This window comes from Microtus oregoni, unplaced genomic scaffold (assembly GCF_018167655.1).
Source record: "Microtus oregoni isolate MIOR12 unplaced genomic scaffold, Mior012 000041F_ref0000270, whole genome shotgun sequence".
NCBI lineage: Eukaryota > Metazoa > Chordata > Mammalia > Rodentia > Cricetidae > Microtus > Microtus oregoni.
Genome location: NW_024543208.1, coordinates 19,389,826 through 19,409,457, shown reverse-complemented (window position 1 = coordinate 19,409,457; position 19,632 = coordinate 19,389,826). Strand labels below are relative to the sequence as shown.

The window sequence follows — 19,632 nt, the reverse complement described above, 5'->3', positions numbered from 1 at the left end:
GACTCAGGGATGAAATTGCCCATGACATTCGGGCCCCAGTTCTAATCCAAGCTTTATGGAGGGCCCTCTAGAAAAAGAGAGCCCCTGCTTAGATCAAGGGATTAGAGCCCCTACCCCCCTTGGGGTTTAAGAGGAGGTCTGAGCCCGGCTATAGATGAACTCACTGCTGAAATCTAATGATTTCTTGAGGCAGAACTAGGTTTATTAAATCTTGGACAAGTCTCTGTTGCTTTAGCAGCAGGCAAATTCCTATAGATTGTGGCAACAGTCTCTCTCTCTCTTTCTCTCTCTCTCTCTCTCTCTCTCTCTCTCGTGTGTATGTGTGTGTGTGTGTGTGTGTGTGTGTGTGTGTTCACACTCCTATATCAGCCTTTATTTGAGCCTGGCAGGATATGTTCAGGTGTATAATGTGTGATCACACACCTTCTTATGTGTCAGAAAGAAAGAAGGAAAAAAAAAACCAAGGAGGCTTGGCGGCTTGTATTCAGAACTTGTGTTCAGCAAGTTTTTGAGCAGCAGAGAACACATTTATTGAGAGATTAATGATGCAGATTCTCACATGTAGTGGAGAAACGTATCTTTCTCTGTTACAGCGCTGTGACAAACATCCTCCTGTCCTACCGGGAAGACCTCATTCCTTCTCCTGTGAGTCATTTGCGATCCACCCCTCCTCTGAGATAAGACACTGCTCAGGACGGCTTTGATCTCAGGCGTTCTTACAGGGTCAGTCTCCAGAGTCACGCAGAGGCCGTGTCTCATAGTGTCTCCCACAAAGATCACAAACTCACCGTTAACCTGTTCCTGTCCACTGAAGCTCTTACTAGAAACTGCAGCTATGAAAAATCAGAGATCCTGTGTGAGCCCCTTTGCAGGCTTTCTTCTTTATGTGAATGTGCATGTATGTGTGCTTGTGCATGTTCATATACGAACATGTACATGTGTGTGAGGGTCTATGTGGAGGCCAGAGGCCAACCTCAGTGCTGTTCTTGGGGAGCTGTCCACCTTATTTTGAGAGACAGGGCTAGGCTGAGTGACCAATAAGATCCAGGGATCTTCCTAAGTGTGCTATTATACCTGGCTTTTCATATAGTCTGGGGATTTGAACTCAGGTCCTCATGCTTGTGTGCAGGCACTTTACTACTTGAATGATCCTCCAGCCCTATCGTATCTATATTTAATACATGTGTATGTGTGTATATTAGTGCACACATGCCAAGGCACAGGTGTGGAGATCAGGGACCAACCTTGGGCCTTGGGTGTCAGTCCTTGCCTTCCGTCTGTTTGAGGCAGAGTTTCTTGTTCACTATTGGGAACTCCAGATTAGATGGCTGGACTTGTGATCCATCTGGACATACAGGCACTTTTGTGTGGGTTCTAGGAATTAGAAACTCAGGTCTTACAGAAAGGGGGTGGGATGGGAGAGGAGATGGGGAGGAACTTCAGAAAGTGGAGGGAGATAAACCCATAATCAGGATATATTATATGAGGAAAAAAATGTCTTTTCAATAAAAAGGGGGAGGGAGAATCTCTGATCTCATACTTGACAAGTTGAGCCCCTGGGTTGTTTCTCTAGTCCAATTCTTAGATTTATTTTATTTATTTATTTATTTATTTTTTTTAGTATACAGTTTGCAAGAACTTCAGAGAGAAAGGCTTTGGGGATTTTTCCCAGATACTGAGCCATTCTGATGTTGAAGCGATGGTTCAGGAAATTAAACCCAAGGCTTCAGGGATTCTAAGCTACCAGTGATAGGCCCAAATTTCATTTTAATTGTCGCCTAACTATGAGCTTTATTTATTGCTATTGCTTTATCCACACTCACCGGAAAAAATTATTTGTATAAGTATTCTTTATATAATTAATATAACTATATCATATACATTAACTATATACATTATCTATAAAGTATGTTAATATATAAATGGTTATGTAAATAATTTATACAGATATAGTTATAAAATATAAAATGTATAATAAATATGTTTATTATATGGAACATTTTATACCTATAATCTGCATAAATTATTTGTATAGTCACTTATGTTTTATACTTTGTTCTTAACATTTTGTATAATAAAATGTCTTATAATAATTTGTTATATAAAATTTACATAAATAATATATTATGCTCACTAGCACTTCATTCTTAGCTATATCATGGAACACTCCCCTGACTTCTTCATGTTTTAATAGTTTATGATATATATAAATGATAATATGATATATATTTAATTATAAGAGTCACATTTTTCTTTGGTCAACTCTAGTCTACTGAGAAACGGTGTCTCTTGGAAATGAGGTTTGAAGCTGTGGAATCAGACGTACTCAAACCTGGCCCCATACACTGCCAACTTCTTACCTCTGTACATTACTTCACTTGCCAGTGTTACAGGCTTTCGGTCAGCGTGTGATCCTCACGGTGTCAACCCCTTCAGACGAACGCTGTGCAGGACAGCCATGTGACATAGCTACCCCAGGGCAGTGCAGGAAGCTAGTTCAGCTGGTGACAATCATCAGTGCCCTTCATATGCTCCTGATGGTTTTCTGTCCTGCTTTCTCACCCATGCTTCCAGAGAGTCCTTTGTCACCCTGAGGTTACAGAAACATTTGACCACGTTTTCCTTAAATGTATGTGTCTTTGCTTTCGTCATCGAATCCTCTTCTTGCTAATTTAAATGGTAGGCTTCTTAAATCTGTGTTTCTTTTCTCCCCCCCCCCCAATCCCCCCAGAGCATCTCACACATTCCGAAATTGTTCTGAATAGCCAAGGACAATGTTGAACCTCTGACCCTCTGCCTTCTCTCTGCTGGGTTTATATGACTGAGCTATAATATCTAGTTTATTCAGTACTGAGAATTAAGCCTAGGTTTTCACAGATACTGGATAAGCACTCTATCAACCAAGCTGCGTGTTCAGGCCCGTCTATCCTGTATTTTATTTCTTCTTGAATTGTTGACAAATGTAATGGCTAACAGCTTTGCTTAATATAACTGGCTGAGACAGGACCTTATACTACAGCACTGGTTGTCTGTCCTCACACTGGAATCCATCCTCCTTTCTTGGCCTCCAGGGCTACGACACAAAGCCGCTATGCCTCGTTGCTTAATTTTCAATGTATATTTTAATATTGTAAGATCACATTTTTTTTCTGCTATTCACCTTATTCAAATTTCCTTTTCTCTTTTTTCCTTTTACCCTTCAGTGGAATTCTGGAGATGTTTGGGAATTCGGCTGGTATAAAATTTAGTGAGAACATGAAAATGTTAAGTGTCCAATATGAGAACATCAGATGTCTCCTAGTTTGTGTAAACCTCCTTTCCTGCATCTCAGAACGTCTTGGGATTTTGCTTCTTTCTGTACCGAACTGGCTAATCCATTCCCCAGCAATCTTACTTACATCGTGGTACACATCCGCTTTCTCATCTTCTGTTCCTGTTGTCAGTGATATTCTCAAACGAACGCACACACCAATCAATCTGCAAATACTCGATTTTTCATTTAATTACTCGAAATAGTCAGCACAGACGTTAAATGGTGCGTTTTCAGAGCAAAAAGGCGTCCCTTTTTATTTCATAATTATTTTAATTTTACATGTCAGTGACTATAAAGTTGATGAAAGTCTATTTCACCCCACTCTGCCGATAAGAAATCGAGGGTATCTAGTGGCTACGTTATCTACCTCAGTCCTGGTTAGGGTTCAAGCCCCTGCCCGGCGTCAGTTCTGCCTGAAAGGTTCAGATCCAAGAAGGAAATTGAAGATCTTTGCTAAATTTCAATTTCCTTGTTTTCCCTCCGCTTGAAGGTTCGGCCTGTCTCGCCGAGTCTCGCCACACGGCGGCGCAATATGCACGCGCTGCGGGACCTTGGCGTCCAAGTTGCCCAGCAGTGGACAGCAGGTGTCAGCAGACGGCAGCGGCCAAGTGCAGAGAAGGTGTCCGACCAGCGGGAGGGGCTGGAGCGGCCAGGAACTCCGCGAAGCAGCCTTAAAGATGCAAAGTAGGCGCGCGAGGGTTGAGCCAAGCCATAAAAAGTGGCGGAGAGGGCGGGAGCAGAGCTGGTCACTGGAGGGCCCGGGGCGACGGGGCGACGGGACGATGGCCGTGGCTGTGCTGCTGTGAGGCACCCAGGGGACCATGAGGGACAATGGCAGCGCCCTGCTCAATGCCTCTCAGCAGGTACCAGGCAGCGGGGAGGATGGGCGGCCGCGGCCGTCGTGGCTGGCGTCTACACTGGCCTCCATCCTCATCTTCACCATCGTGGTGGACATCCTGGGCAATTTGCTGGTCATCCTGTCTGTGTATCGCAACAAGAAGCTCAGGAACGCAGGTAGGGGCTCCCAGCACGTCTCCCAACGCTAGCCCCCTTGTGGGACAGCAAGAAAAGTTCAGAGAGTCGGTTTCTGAGAAACGGGACTTTGAATCATTTTTCCTCCTAGAGAATATGGGCTATCTTCTCTTTACCCCGCCCCTCTAAGATGCCTTCTCTTCAGTCCTTAGAGATGGAAAACTCTTCAGTGATTTCTGTTCCCTTCAGGGGCCTCTCTTTATTCTAGCTTTCTGATCATCGGGTTCATTACATCGGGTACCTGCTGAGTAAATTCCTCAAGACAACTTTTCAAATTAGATCAACGAACTCATCAATTGTTTGGATTTGCATATAAATCAGTTTTCCCAACTTCGCTGAAATATGAGCAGATGCATAAGCGGCCAAAATGACAGAGCTGCTGGTTCTGTTTTGTTGCCAGGTGTAGGTTTTTCAGCAAATAGTATCAAATTGTTTCAGCAAATGGTATCAAATTGCAGGGAGGGGGGATGATCTTAGCTAAGGATGCCGGGAGAGGGGAAAAATGGCTTAGTCCCACACAATGCTGTTGTAATTTTTGCAGTTATCAAGGGAAATGATGCCTATGAAAATACTTTGAAAAAGATGGAGAAAGTAATGCTAGATAGACATTTTGGACTTTATTGCACGTTTTTGTTTGGTTTGGTTTTGGTTTGCTAAAAAGCAGCGTTGCAGGCTCTGGATTGGTGGTTTGTTTTTTTTTCTATATCTGCATTATACTAAAGTAAAACAAGACAACAGCATCCTGCCTGTTCAAAATTCGGTTATCTGGCAAATAAAGCCTTATAGGATATAAACTAAGGGTGAAAATTAACAAAATGGTAGACTTTCATGCATATTCAAACTCTGGCTCACGTGAAGCCCATGTTCCCTATACACTGTTTGTTGGACATCTTGTCCATTTTTTTTTATTTTTTTTTTTTGGTTTTTCGAGACAGGGTTTCTCTGTGGCTTTGGAGCCTGTCCTGGAACTAGCTCTGTAGACCAGGCTGGTCTCGAACTCACAGAGATCCGCCTACCTCTGCCTCCCGAGTGCTGGGATTGTCCATTCTTAAAGTCCTTTCCGGAGGGACGTCCTTCGTCCTTCAACATGGAACAGGCCCTTCCTGTTCCCCCACAAAATCTGCCGCGATAGTAACGTCCCTGGAGCATTTTCAACACTGCCGATGCTGTAGTTGCCTGTGTGGGTCTCTACTGCTGATGCTGTAGTTGCCTGTGTGGGTCTCTACTGCTGATGCTGTAGTTGCCTGTGTGGGTCTCTACTGCTGATGCTGTAGTTGCCTGTGTGGGTCTCTACTGCTGATGCTGTAGTTGCCTGTGTGGGTCTCTACTGCTGATGCTGTAGTTGCCTGTGTGGGTCTCTACTGCTGATGCTGTAGTTGCCTGTGTGGTCTCTGCCCTTCCCTTAACACTGGAAGCTCTTGTTTGAGCAGGAAGGAAATGGTAATGCTAGATTGTTGGGAGCTGTGAACACCCCCCCCCCCCCCAGATCCTGAATTTCTGGTAAACAACTTGTAATGCTTGCAGCTACTCTGAGCACGAGACCCTCAGGAGTTCCTGATGGCAGGAGAGTGGTGTCTGGTGGGTTTGGCTGGGGCGTGGCTATCAGTTAAGAATCTTTATATAAGCAGCTCTGGTATACAGTAAGGGGGGGGGGGGGCATTTCTGTTTTAAGGATGACCCGTGTCTCTGTCTGTGTGTCTTTGTGTGTTTCATTCTCCAGCCCCTTGCCCCGTTCGTGAACTGTATGGTAGCGTATAGAGTGCAGATGGGCGTGGTGCACTGCACTAGGTGATAATGGAGAAGCAACAGGGTAAGAGTAGGAACAAAGATGTATAACAAGGCGGAGATGTTTCACAGGCCAGTTCTTTGGTATTATAACTCATATATGTATTATAATCTTTACAAATTCTCTCTCTCTCTCTCTCTCTGTATAACCAAATGTTCCAGAATGTGAGAAACTGGACACATGGCTCAGCAGTTAAGAGCATGTACTGCTCTTGCAGAAAACAGAAATTCAACTCCCAAAACCCATGTTGGATGGCTCACAACCGCCTATAACTCCAGCTCCAGGGAATTCTTCTTTTGGCCTACACAGGCACCTGTACTCCAATGCCCCCCCCCCCACACACACACGCATACATATAATTAAAAGCAAAATACAAGATTTTAAGAAGTTTCAGAATGTGTAAATATGGAATTCTTAGCTATAACCGGAGTATATAATCCATGACACTATCTAAAACAAAGATTTGCCATTAACTTTGTTTTTAAAAAATACCTAGAAATTCTCCAAAGGATTCTGTATAAATAAATTCTGATCAAATTCAGTTCGATTCATTTTTTAAGTTGCAGATTTACAGGACACTAAGTCGCCTACCATCTTGCTTGCTGAGTGAGTTAATTCATGCATTTCTCAATATTTGTTTATGCAAACAAGACTTGAGTCGAAAGGATATACAAGTAAACCCTGATTTAGGACCAGCTGTATGGACTTCTCTTCCTTTTCTAACTGTGTTTAGGTTGTCAGGCTGGCAGAGAGCCCCTGCCTTCTTCAACAGAAACTCGCGTGCTCTAGACCATCAAAGATGCCATCAGTGGGCGTTTCTTAAAGATATGTCGGTGCGTGCGTGGAACCCTGCGTGCACTGCTGACTTCGTTTACTCTACTCTCTCGTCAATTCTTTAACTGGTCCCTGCATTTTTCTCACCTCTCAATTAGGTCGGCCAAGCAAGTTGACCACACTGGAGGTATAGAAACTTCCACTGAATTTTAATAGCATTGCACACAAGAGACACGTTTAGGTTTTTTTTTTTTTTCTGGCTGAGATGCTCAAACACATCTTCTTTAGAGAGCTACCCATTTATGACAACCACGTTGAAGAGATTAGTCTCGGAGGAGGGAGCAGGAAGGATTGCTGAGTATTATTCAAATTGTTGCAGGTAATTTGAGTTGTTAGTGCACACAACTGGAAAGGCTGCTTACCTGCCTGGGTACTGAGCTGTCTGCATGCTGATTTAATTGACTATTCATTTGGATGGATACTCATTGTATTCCTACAGTATGAGGTAGAATATGAATGAGAGTTAAAGTTTTGATGATGGGTCAGAGGGAAAGACTCGGCTCTAAGCTTGTGTAAAGCATGGCTTCTAGAGGATGAAGAGATAGCTCAGTGGGTAAGGGCATTTATTGTGCACCCATGAGGGAGGACATGAGTTCAAATCCCCAGCACGGACTTAAGTGTTGGACGTGGCCACACATGATTGTAACTCAAACATTGAGAACCAGGGACAGGCAGATCCAAAGAGGCACAGGCCAGCCAGCCTAGTTGAAACAGTGAGTAACAGGCTTTGTGAGTCCTGGTCTTAAGGGAATATGGTGAGGAGTGATAGAAGACACAATGTCTGCCCCTGGCCTCTGCACACAGGAAAAATGGACATATATGCACACATCACATATATGCACACATCACATATACACATCACATATACACACACACACAACTGATGTGGGATTCCCCTCTGTATGCTGTGAATATGATTGGTTAATAATGAAAGCTGCTTTGAGCCTATGACAGGGCAGAGCAGAGGTAGGCAGGGAAGACAGAACTGAATGCTGGGAGAAAGAAGGGAGGAGTCAGAGAAAAGCTATGTAGCCTGGCCAGAGACAGACACCGGAAATTTAGCCGGTAAGCTGCAGCCATGTGGCGATACACAGATTAATAGAAATGGGTTAAATTAATTTTTAACAGCCAATAAGAAGCTAGAACTAATGGGCCAAGCAGTGTTTTAATTAATACAGTTTCTGTGTGATAATTTTGGGGCTAAGTGGCCAGGAACTTACTAGCAGCTCTCCTCCTCCAACACGCCAACTAATACAGAGAACAATAAAACATCCTTAAATACTCTAAAAAATATATGACACCTACTTTCAAAGAGATGTCTTTCTATCAATTACTCTAAAGTGTTTGTTCATTTTACTTTCAGGTGAAAATAAGGCATAAATTCAAAATTGAAATTGTTACATTATTTGTGATTTAAAGTGAAATAAGCCAGGCACAGGATAAGAAGAGCCTGAGGGAGGGGCAGGACAGGTTGGTCAATGGGAACTGAGTGGCAGAGAAGGGAAGGAAGTTCTGGTCTGCTAGCTCACGGTGGGGGGTTAGGGATAGAGACTGCACAGTGTACCCTGTGTAATCTCGAAACGCTAGAAGAAAGGCTTCTGGAAGTTTTCGTCACAAAGAAGTGACGTAACTTTGAGGACTGGATACACATACTCATTGTGTAATATCAATTCCGATTGTCACCTTCTGTTTCTTCAATATGCATACCTTTTTTATCCAATAGTCAAAAAGTTATTTTATGTAATAGATGAGAACAAAACATGAAATGAAGAGATATGAGAATCAAAGCATATTAACACGACAGAAAAGCTGTCTGGCCCACGGAGGCCAGAAAGGGATGTTGATCCCTTGGAACTGGAGTTGCAGGCGGCTATTAGCGGCTTTTCGGGTACTTCCGAGCAACCCAGGTCCTCTGCAAGAGCAATAAGAGCTTTTTCCAACACTGACCACCTATCTGTGCCTGCTCTTAAAAATCCCTTTTATGAAAATCTTGTTTCATACTGTTTTATCATTAGTCTTTCTCTTTCATTTCCTATCTTTGGTTTAATTTTAATATGTAAACAAGCAGCATGATTTTCTTATTATAAATAATGAGGGTGATTCTCTTTTTGGATTTAGTGATTTGGAGCTACTATTCAGTACAATTGAATTGTTTACTTTGAAGTTTTCACAGACAGGTTAATGCCACGCACGGCACCCCCGTGTCTGCGCTCTGTGCGCTGGCACCCAGTTCCCGAGCTTCGGGCAAGGGGGCTGGAGGTCAAAATACACAGACACACACAGACAGAGAGACAGCGACACGGGTCATCCTTGAATTCCCCAAGAATGCCCCCTTTATTGTGTTCAGGGGCATGCCCTAGCCAAACCCACCAGAAATCACTCTCCTGCCATCAGGAACTCCTGCAGGTCTCGTGCTCAGAGCAGCTGTAGGCACTCAGATCAGGGGATTACAAGAAATTCAGAATCTGGGGTCTCACTGCTCCCAACAGGTTAAGATTGAGGAGAAGTTGTAAGGAAGCAAAGACCACCACCCGCAGCAGAGCTAATGATCTTTAATTCTCTGTTATTATGGCCGAAACATTACCCTTTCGTTTGAAAATTTTCCCACTGATTCACTGAAATGAGGAACCCAAGTTATATTAACGTCAGCGTCCACTTTCAGTTTAATGAAACCATGGGCTCACTTGCTGGTGAAAGAGTGTCTTCCTTGGAATTAAGCCTTTAGCCTCTCTGTTCTAATCTACACAAGTGTTGGGACAGACTGATATTTTAGGATGCATGCGACCCATGGCCCGAAACCTAAAGTTGCAAAGGTAGAAGACAGGAAGCAAACAGTTTGGTAAGGAGTCACTAATGTGACTATGAGAAGAAAAGCTAAAACCTTTGATTTTATGACCAGCGAATCTTTGGTATGAGGTTAATACTAGAGACGAATTGCAGATTTAATACTCATGTCCCATCCTGGGGTATCTCTACCACAGGATGACTTAGTTAGCTTTTAAATGAACCTTCAAAACCAATATTCTAAGGTGGGAAACATGACCAACCCAGTGAATTCCAAGAGCATGTCCCTGTCGTTGTACGATACATTCCTTAGTTAGAAGCATGTCTTGAGCAGTTCCATCCCAGTGGACAGGGCATCCTATAGGGAAATACTGTTCAGTGTCTAGAATTTGCTTTTGTTCAAGTCAGACCAAAGGAACGCCGATGCCTGTAATCCCAGGAAAAAGACCAGAGTCAAGGGTCATCTAGGTGGGGGATGGAGGGGTATCTGGGTCTCAGCTAGACAGATTCTGCCTTCTCCAAAGGCAAATATTTGCGTGCTTGTTTGTAGAGCTCGTTTTCCCCCATTTCTAGGTTGTACTCCCAGAGAGAGTGTGTATACTCCTCAGGTTTGCATCTCCAACAGCACCCACAGGGACGTTTGCCTGGGTTTGATCACGTAAATTACGTTGTTACCGCCAGACAATTAAGACAGAAGAAGCTTCGTACTGAAAGTTCCTGTTTCTTTCACTACAATTAAAGAAGGAAGATGAAAAGCAGTCAGCCATGATGTCAGAAGTGCACTGAAAGTTTTCAGAAAGAAATTGCTGTAAAAGCAAATTCTTTGTGTGCCTGTACATATATTTGTATATGTTACATGTGTGTATGCATATGCGTGCATGTGTTTGCATGCATGGATAATGTACAGTACATGTCTGCACATGTGTGTAGGCCAGATGGCTTTGTCCCCCTTGCTGTAATGTTTGCATGTGTTACATTTAAGAAATGTAGGGAGACTTCTTCCTTCCTTCCTTCCTTCCTTCCTCCTTCCCTCCCTCTCTCCCTCCCTCCCTCCCTTCCTCCCTTCCTTCTTTCTTTCCTTCCTCCCACTTAAGGACGCTATTAGGTAAGAGTACCATATCATTTTGTTATAATTATCGATGTTTAAAGACCATGTGTTCTTCTGGGTGGTGGAGGTGGTATGGTACACATGTGTTGGGCTGTGTATGTATGTGGGAAGTGCACATGTGTGTGTGTGTGTGTGTGTGTGTGTGTGTGTGTGTGTGTGTTTGTGGGGGTAAAAGGTTGTTACTGATCATCTTCTTCCAATATTTTCCTTGCTGGTTTTTGAAACAATATATCTCCTGATCCTAGACTCCTCTGTTGGCTATAAAGTATGGTCAGTGAGCTCTGGGGCCCCACCTAGCTCCATGTTCCCATCACTGTGATTACAGCTGTGTGCTACCGTGCTTCACTTTTAACATGGGTGCTGGGGATCCAAAGTTGGGTTCTTATGCCCGTGTGTCAAGCCTTCTACCACCTGAGATGCTTCCCTGTCCCTCAAGGTCATGTTTCTATTCTCAACTGTGTGTCATTCCACATATATTAGCATTCTATCCATTTCTACAGCTAGACATCAAACTTGCTCTCGATTCTGTTATAGTTTTGTCTTCCTGTCTGTTCCTACTCAGTTCCCCAGAACCCTTTATATGCATTTGCTAAACTTCTTATTGAACGGAATGTATTATAATCCATTCTGAATTAAGTGCGGTATAAATAAAATAATTTTGGCATCTTCAAAGTGGGAGCTGCTGGTCTCTGGTTGGGCAAATAAGAAAAGGATGTGGGCATGTGCATTTAGGATGGACTTGAAAAATTAGCAAAATTTTCAAAACTGGATTGAGGAGCATTAAAAACACAAGGGATATCAAGAAATCAAGCTTTTTTTTAAAGCCACAAAAAATGAAAGATTACATTGGTAGAATATCTCATAAAATTTAGCTAGAGTCTTTTTTTCTATACACCGAAAATGTGCTCAGTTATCCAATTAGGACAGATTACCACTTATTCAGAATATGCATGGTTCAATGTTCTAATCTTGTTATACAAAGGGATTTCTATCTTTCCTTTTGGTTTGAGGGAGGGAGTTGCAGAACATAACCAGTTTTCATGTGGGTGGCAGACAGTTCACAGTGTCTAGGGCTCACTTGACACTAGGAGACACTATCCACCATCTCTCTACCATAGAAAAGACCTGGGACCTTGACCCTAGGAGACACTATCCAACATCTCTCCATCATAGGAGAAGATCTTGGGACCTTGGCAAAGTGAAGCACCTTGGTTAAGTTCCACGGCTAGTAAGAGATGGAGCCACTACTCAAAACCAGAAACCAATGGAGGAGCCCTTTTTTCTTAGGACAAAGATACATATCCTCCAACATCAGAAGTCGGGGCCCCTTTAAAGCTTTGGAATGGCCAGAGAGATCAGAGATCTGGAATTTAAGGAATTCATAGCTGACTTGACAAGTAAGGCGATGTCAGATTTCTCAGGTGAGATCCCAGACAAAAGACGGCATGGACGTCTAAGGGATCTCAAGACTGGTTATGAGAAGAGAAATTCGTCCGAAATTCCATACTTTGGGAAATAGAATGTTCTGGATATACAGAAACTCATAAAGTGGACTTGACTCAACAAGGGCAACATTGAGGCTTATTGGTGGCATTTATTTCATTTATCACATGACAATCATGCCACATGGTTTCAGGTCATCCAAGCTGCAAAAAGAACATGTCCCATGTCCCTCCCCAACCTTACCTGTCTGTCTCTTCTGCCTTCCCTCCCTTCCTTTCTTAAGCATATGGAAGTATATATGCTACATGAGCATATGTAGTTGCATGTCTGTCTGTCTGTCTGTCTGCTTGTGTAAGTTCATGGGGGTGAGAATAGGGCTTGATATTGGTGTCTTCTTCCATCACTCTACAACTGAGTTTTGAGGCAGACTCTCTCAAATGAACCCAGAGCTTGCCACTGTTACTAATCTGGCTAGCAAGCTCATTCTGGGGATCCCATGTCTCCACCTCCTTTGCACTGGCATTATAGGTAGGTACCCAAGCCCACAGGGCTTTCAGATGGGTCCTGAAAACCCAAAATCCAGTCCTCAAGCTTGCATGGCAAGTTGCACTAGCTATCTTTCCAAATTCCCCTTTCTTTAACACGTGTTTAAAGATGTAATGCTGGGGGGGAGGGGGGCTGGAGAGATGGCTCAGTGGTTAAGAGCACTGGCGGCACTTCCAGAGGTCCTGAGTTCAATTCCCAGCAATGTCATGGTGGCTCACAACCATTCATAATGAGATCTGGTTCCCTCTTCTGGCTTGCCGGTATCCATGCGGGTAGAACACTGTATACATATTAAATAAATCTTTCAAGATGCAGTACATGTAATACTGGTGCTAACCTGTGTTTTACACATCTTCCTCTCTTAGGAAATTTATTTGTGGTGAGCTTATCTGTGGCGGACCTCGTGGTGGCTATTTACCCATATCCCTTGGTGCTGGCATCCGTCATTAACAATGGATGGAATCTGGGTTATGTGCACTGTCAAATCAGTGCATTTTTGATGGGTTTGAGTGTCGTTGCCTCGATTTTCAGCATCACCGGGATCGCCATCAACCGCTACTGCTACATTTGCCACAGTCTCAAGTATGACAGACTATACAGTAACAAGAACTCCCTCTGCAATGTGTTCCTGATATGGATGTTGACCCTTGTCGCCATTATGCCCAACCTGCAAACCGGAACTCTCCAGTATGATCCCCGGATCTACTCCTGTACCTTCACCCAGTCTGTTAGCTCTGTGTACACGATATCATTGGTGGTTTTCCATTTCATTGTGCCTATGGTTATCGTCATCTTCTGCTACTTAAGAATCTGGATCCTGGTTCTCCAGGTCAGACAGAGGGTCAAACCTGACAGCAAACCCAAACTGAAGCCACAGGACTTTAGGAACTTCATCACCATGTTTGTTGTTTTTGTGCTTTTTGCCATCTGCTGGGCTCCACTCAACTTCATCGGGCTCATTGTGGCCTCAGACCCTGCCACCATGGTCCCCAGGATTCCAGAGTGGCTGTTTGTGGCTAGTTACTACATGGCATATTTCAACAGCTGCCTCAATGCCATTATATATGGACTCCTGAACCAAAATTTCAGACAGGAATACAAAAGAATTATCGTCTCGTTGTGCACAGCCAAGATGTTCTTTGTGGACAGCTCAAACGATGCAGCAGATAAGATGAAATGTCGGCGTGCTCCATTAAAAGCCAATAATAATTTAATAAAGATGGACTGTGTTTGAAAGGCCGGTGGTGCCAGCAAATCACCCACGCTGGCCGGTGGTCTCACCGCTTTCTGTACCCATGCTGGCCCGCGGTCTCACCGCTTTCTGTACCCACGCTGGCCCGCGGTCTCACCGCTTTCTGTACCCACGCTGGCCGGTGGTCTCACCGCTTTCTGTACCCACGCTGGCCGGTGGTCTCACCGCTTTCTGTACCCACACTGACTGGTGGTCTCACTGCTTTCTGTGTTTTCTTTCTTTTGTCTAGAAATCAGAATAGTTCGACTTGATGCTCATTAGGGTGGTCTCTGTATTGCTGGAACTAACCCACCTTCTGCAGTGCAGGCATCACCCCTTACCTGTGACGGAATAAAAATAGTCACGGAAACTCCGTCTGTGCTGAACAGGGGCATGGTTCTTCTTCTTGTCACCATCTCCTCAATGATACAGCGTAATGTTTATAGTGTACTAAGCATTGCATGTAACCCAGCAACGATTTAAAGTGCTGTATGTGTAAGGGATATGGGTCAGTTAGCTACAAACTCTGCCTCAATTTTCTCTAAGTGCTGTGAGCATCTTCAGGTTTCCAGATGCTTGGTGTTGGGGACCCTGGAACTAGTCCACAATAGATACAGAGCGATGACTCTGATTTCTTTCTCCTCACATCTTCCAAAAGATCTCTAACAGCGAAAAGGGTCACCTGTTTTATTCGTAAGTGAGTGTGTGGAATAGTAAGGGGAAGTGAGATGAAAGCCTCCTATTAAGAGCGAAGAGTTGAAAATGAATCTACAAATGACCCCACAGCCATAGCAAGAACCTTAGCAGCACACACCGCCCAGCTGGCAGATTCACAGTACTGGGCACCTCTATGGATAATCCAAATATTTGCTACCCTGCATCGTGCTGCAGGGGTCAATGGGCCAGGAACTCCTATACCATAAAGCTTGAGTCAGACGTCAGTTATTGTACTGTTTGAAGGCACTAGCTAAGTACAAAGATTTATTCAACTTTGTTAGGCATGCGACCTAGTGTTCTGTCCCTACTTTGTATTTCTGTGGATTGACTGGATTATCCAGACACTTCATTGAAAAATGAAGGGTTCAGGAGAACTTAGGGACAAGTACAGCAAGTGCTCTTGATTGGTGATCTGATTGGATAAGTAATTTAAACCAAATAGCTCTTGCCTGACAGAAAGTGCAAAACCAATACTCTTCAGTAATTCACTTCTGTATTTGTTTGTCTCAAGATTTTGGGGCTTAGAGTGTAAACCAACAAACAAAGCATGTTAGACAGAACTCTGGTTTTATAAAAGCTGGCTCTGCATCACCCCAGACATCTGCTAGGGGCTACTGTGGTATTTTTACATGCGATACGTTGCTGCAAATTATAGGTATATTTTACCATCGTGTTAAAGACCTATAACAAAACTGATACATAAAAGGATAAGTTGATGACTGTACACACACACACACACACACACACACAGATAAGCAGGGCAAAAACTTTATTTTGATAAATTTGTTGTTATCTGTATATCTACATAGAATTTCCTTGGGAAATTTAGAGATTATAGCGTAAGACTTCTCTAATCAACCCCCCCCACACACACACACAAATGTAGAAAATATTCAATTATTTGGGAGGCAGTTGTTGTTGGGGTATACATACCCACAATTTTTAAGACCTTTTACACATTAAATTATGTGAATGCATGTGTGTTCTGTGTGGATGTATGTGCACATGAGTGCGGGAGCCCTTGAAGGACAGAGACATTGGATTCCATTGAAACAGAAGACACATGCCGTTGAAAGTCACATGGCCTGGTGCTGGAAACCAAACGAGAGTTCACTGCAGGAAAAGTACAGGCTCTTAACTGCCTAGCCATCTCTTTCATCGTATAAGCACAAGCTGTATCTTCAAAATGTTACCCAATTGTTTTATGTTCAAAATTTCTATTTCTTATCCAAATAAAATTTAAGTAGCTGAAATCATATTTAACATCATATCGGGACATATCACAAATTCTACATTTACACCATGCTCTGAACAAGTGAGCTGACTGCTAAGAATATATTATAGTAAGTGTCTTCATTGTCATATAAAAGAATACCATCATTTGTTCAGAAATGACTTGATAGATATTACAGATTGAGGGGAATAATTTAATTTTCCCAATTGCACATTTTATTCCTAAGTATGTACATGTGTGTATGTGTGTAAATAATTTACATGTTTAGACAATGGCATTCCCCTCCTTATATCTTTAGACTTTTATGTATTCTTGGAGGATATTGGATAGGATAAATCAATCTTAAATATTAAAATTCATAATTGCTTATTGAATAAGCACACTCATACTGAATGTCATAATAAATAATAGTTTAGAATTTTTTGGACTACCTCTGGTGCTGTTACCAAATATTTAACAGTGAACAAGCAGACCCATTTGGAATGTAGTAAATATATTTCCAGTCAGTTTAAAACACCCAATTATTATTTATTATGTTTCCTGAGCTTAATAATTGTGTGTGTGTGTTTTATGTGTGTTTGTGTTATTGGAGATTAAACACAAGACCTTATAAATTTTAGGCAAACAAAGCTGTGTTTCCAGTCACTCTTTTCCTTATTATTTTGATGGGGTCTCACTAAACTTCCTAGACTGGACTTGAACCTACTATGTAACCCATGTAGGCTTTGAATTTGTAGATGCTTCAGAATTGGCCTTGAGAATAGCTGGAGTTAGATGCCAGCACGACTGTTAACTAGTTGCATAATTTTAAGTAACTTTTTTCTTTAAAACAATAACTCATAAAATTTCTTCTTCTATCCTACTTTTATTTTCTTTGACTTTTATGTTTCAGAACAAAACAGCTCCGACTGTAGAATGTTCTTGGATAGTGAAATTACTGTACTCTCTGCACTTCTTGGCTGCTGGTCACAGACACTGGAAGTCTGTGATGGTGTGTTCCTGAAAATTTACAGGATAAATGCAAGTGGCTTGGTCATCACTATTTACATTGATAATAAATGAGTGTTTATTTCATCAAAGGACAAAAATTGATGGTAAACCAACTTTTGGCATGTTTGTGTGCATATAGGTTCATACTGTGTGCATCTCCCAGCTAACTGCTTTGTGTCGAATTTGTAATGTTGGTGTTGTTGAGGGATATGAATGGTTTCAACAGCTTGGAAGAGTCAAGGATTCTGAGCTATATTGTTAATGATGGTAAAATAATGGCATATTTCTACGAAATAGTACCTTTATTATGAGGATACCTTTCTTTGTACATAGTTCACAAATACAACACTCACTAAAAACCAATTCATTACTATTGCTTTAGACATCGGACAATGGTCATGTCTTTTCCTGTGTCAATCTGGTGCTCCATTTTCTGATAGAACACTCACATTTCTGTGTTAGGTGTAATTATATCTAATTTAGTAACACAAGGTGAAGAAACTGTTTTGAATAACACAAAATTAGAGGTGCCTTTCATTCTTGTGATGATGATCAACAAACCCCTAAAATCTCTCGAGATTTGGTGTATCAAGGAACAAATGCCAGATGAGCATCAACGCTTATAATGCAGGACTAAGAATCGTATCAATGAGTGCATTTGCATTGTAGGGAATAACTAGTAAATATTTTTTTCATTAACGTTGTGACTATTGAGCTAGAGGGTCCATGCTTAGTTCAGTAATGTTTGGATAATTCAAAGTAGCTTAATATACAATGTCAATTTGAGTTCTGTTATTTTGTTCTTTCAACTGTTTTCTTATCGTCTGTATACATTTGAATAAAACCTTAAGAAGTTCTTTAATACCAAATTTATATTTCTGAAAATATGCCCATTATCTTGTTGATTTTTTTTTACTTCTTTTTGCTTATGTGTGCACCCTATCGCTGTCAGGGATGAATTACAGTGCAATCTTTGACAGCAAATACTTTGTTTTGCTAAAAAGTTACATGTGCGAGTTTGTGTGAACACATGTATAAAGATGAATATGATTTACTGTTGCTCTCAGTGTTCAGTATGTCTTCTATTATCTGCTAGCAATTAAAAGTCAATTAAGAATAGAGGGTGGTAATTTCTGCTGTCCTCAGCAGTCATTCATCAACTTCTTGTCATAGCATGAGGAGGGGAAGCCAGGAAAATAAAGAACCCCTGCTGACTGGTTTTACGTCAAATTGACAGAAGCTGGAGTCATTGAAGAGGAAAGAGCCTCCACTGAGAAAATATCTCTGTAAGATCAGGCTATAGGCAAGCTGGGATGCCATTTTCTTACTTGGTGATTGATGGGGAAGGGCCCAGCCCACTGTGCTGGCCCAGCCAACCCTATGCTAGTAGTGTTGGTTTCTATAAAAAAGCAAGCCAAGCAAGCCACGTGGAGCAAGTAGTACCCTCCCATGGCCTCTGCATTAACTCCCGCCTCTGTGTTCCTGTCCTTTTTGAGTTCCTGCCCTGACTTCCTTCCCTAATGGATGTCACTATGGAAATATAAGCGAAATGAACCCTTTCCTTCCCCAACTGGCTGGTAGTCAGCGTGTTTCATCATAGCAATAGTAACCCTAATGAGGACAAACCCCAAAATGCAGTGGGTGAATCTTGAGCTTTCATGCCTCATCTCCACTCATGTTCACTAATGAGATGGACATATGTCAGCAGGACTTCTGTAAAGGATTATGGTTCCCTCTTCATCTAGCCCCAAATTCTCAGACAGTTAAGAAGCTTATGGTAAAGTTTTACTTAACTCACTAATAAGAAGACCTCAAAAATGACAGAAAACAAAAACCAAAGATGAAAAGAATAACATTGACTTCAAGAGTCACCAGAGAAAGCAAAATAAACCAGGCACAAAAACACAAATACTATATGCTCCCACAAATGTGTGAAAAACTAGTAATTTGGTCCTAAGAAGTAGAGAGTAAAATAACACAAGTGTTTCAGCAAGAGAAAACGGGGTGGGGGTGTAGAGAAGTGTCATTTGATACCAAATAGAGTTAGATCTGGCAATAAGTTTCTGTTGCCAAACAAGATGACACTTAGTTGCTTACTGTATATTCTAGAAGAATTTTGAGTATTTACAATACAAAAATAAATGTTAAAGAAGATGGATATTTTAATACCCTGATGTGATGGTTAATCTTGGTTGTCAACTGAACATATCTGTGTTGCAAGGAGAGGGCTGCTTGTTCGTCCCAGCCGCCCAGAAACAAAATAGTCACACAGAAACTATATTAATTAAAACACTGCTTGGCCCATTAGCTCTAACTTCTTATTGGCTAACTCTTACATCTTATTTTATCCCATTTCTATTAATCTGTGTATCGCCACCTGGCAGTGGCTTATTGACTAAGTTTCAGCAGCATGTCTTACTCTGGCGGTAGATCCATGGCCTCTCTCCAACTCTTTTCTTCTCCCATTTCAGTACTGTCTTCCCCGCCTACCTAAGTACTACCCTATCAACAGTCCAAGGCAGTTTCTTTATTCATTAACCAAGAAAAGCAACACACAGAGGGGACTCCCATTACAACAGTCCTCTGCGCAAACAGAAAGACAGTCTAGAAGCTG

At 42.1% G+C, this 19,632-nt stretch overlaps 1 protein-coding gene across 1 annotated transcript; it reads left to right on the top strand.

Moving 5' to 3' along the window:
* The first annotated feature begins 4,126 nt into the window (after positions 1–4,126).
* Mtnr1a (melatonin receptor 1A) lies at positions 4,127–14,080 on the top strand. The gene is made up of 2 exons (XM_041632568.1): positions 4,127–4,327; positions 13,212–14,080. The coding sequence occupies exons 1-2, from the start codon at positions 4,135–4,137 to the stop codon at positions 14,078–14,080; spliced, it is 1,062 nt and encodes a 353-aa protein (XP_041488502.1). The 5' UTR covers positions 4,127–4,134.
* Positions 14,081–19,632: the final 5,552 nt, after the last annotated feature.

Coding starts and splice junctions, on each gene's coding strand:
- Mtnr1a (XM_041632568.1), top strand. CDS start 4,135: ATGAGGGACAATGGCAGCGCCCTGCTCAATGCCTCTCAGCAGGTACCA. Junction 4,328..13,211: donor CAAGAAGCTCAGGAACGCAG/GTAGGGGCTCCC, acceptor TTCCTCTCTTAG/GAAATTTATTTGTGGTGAGC.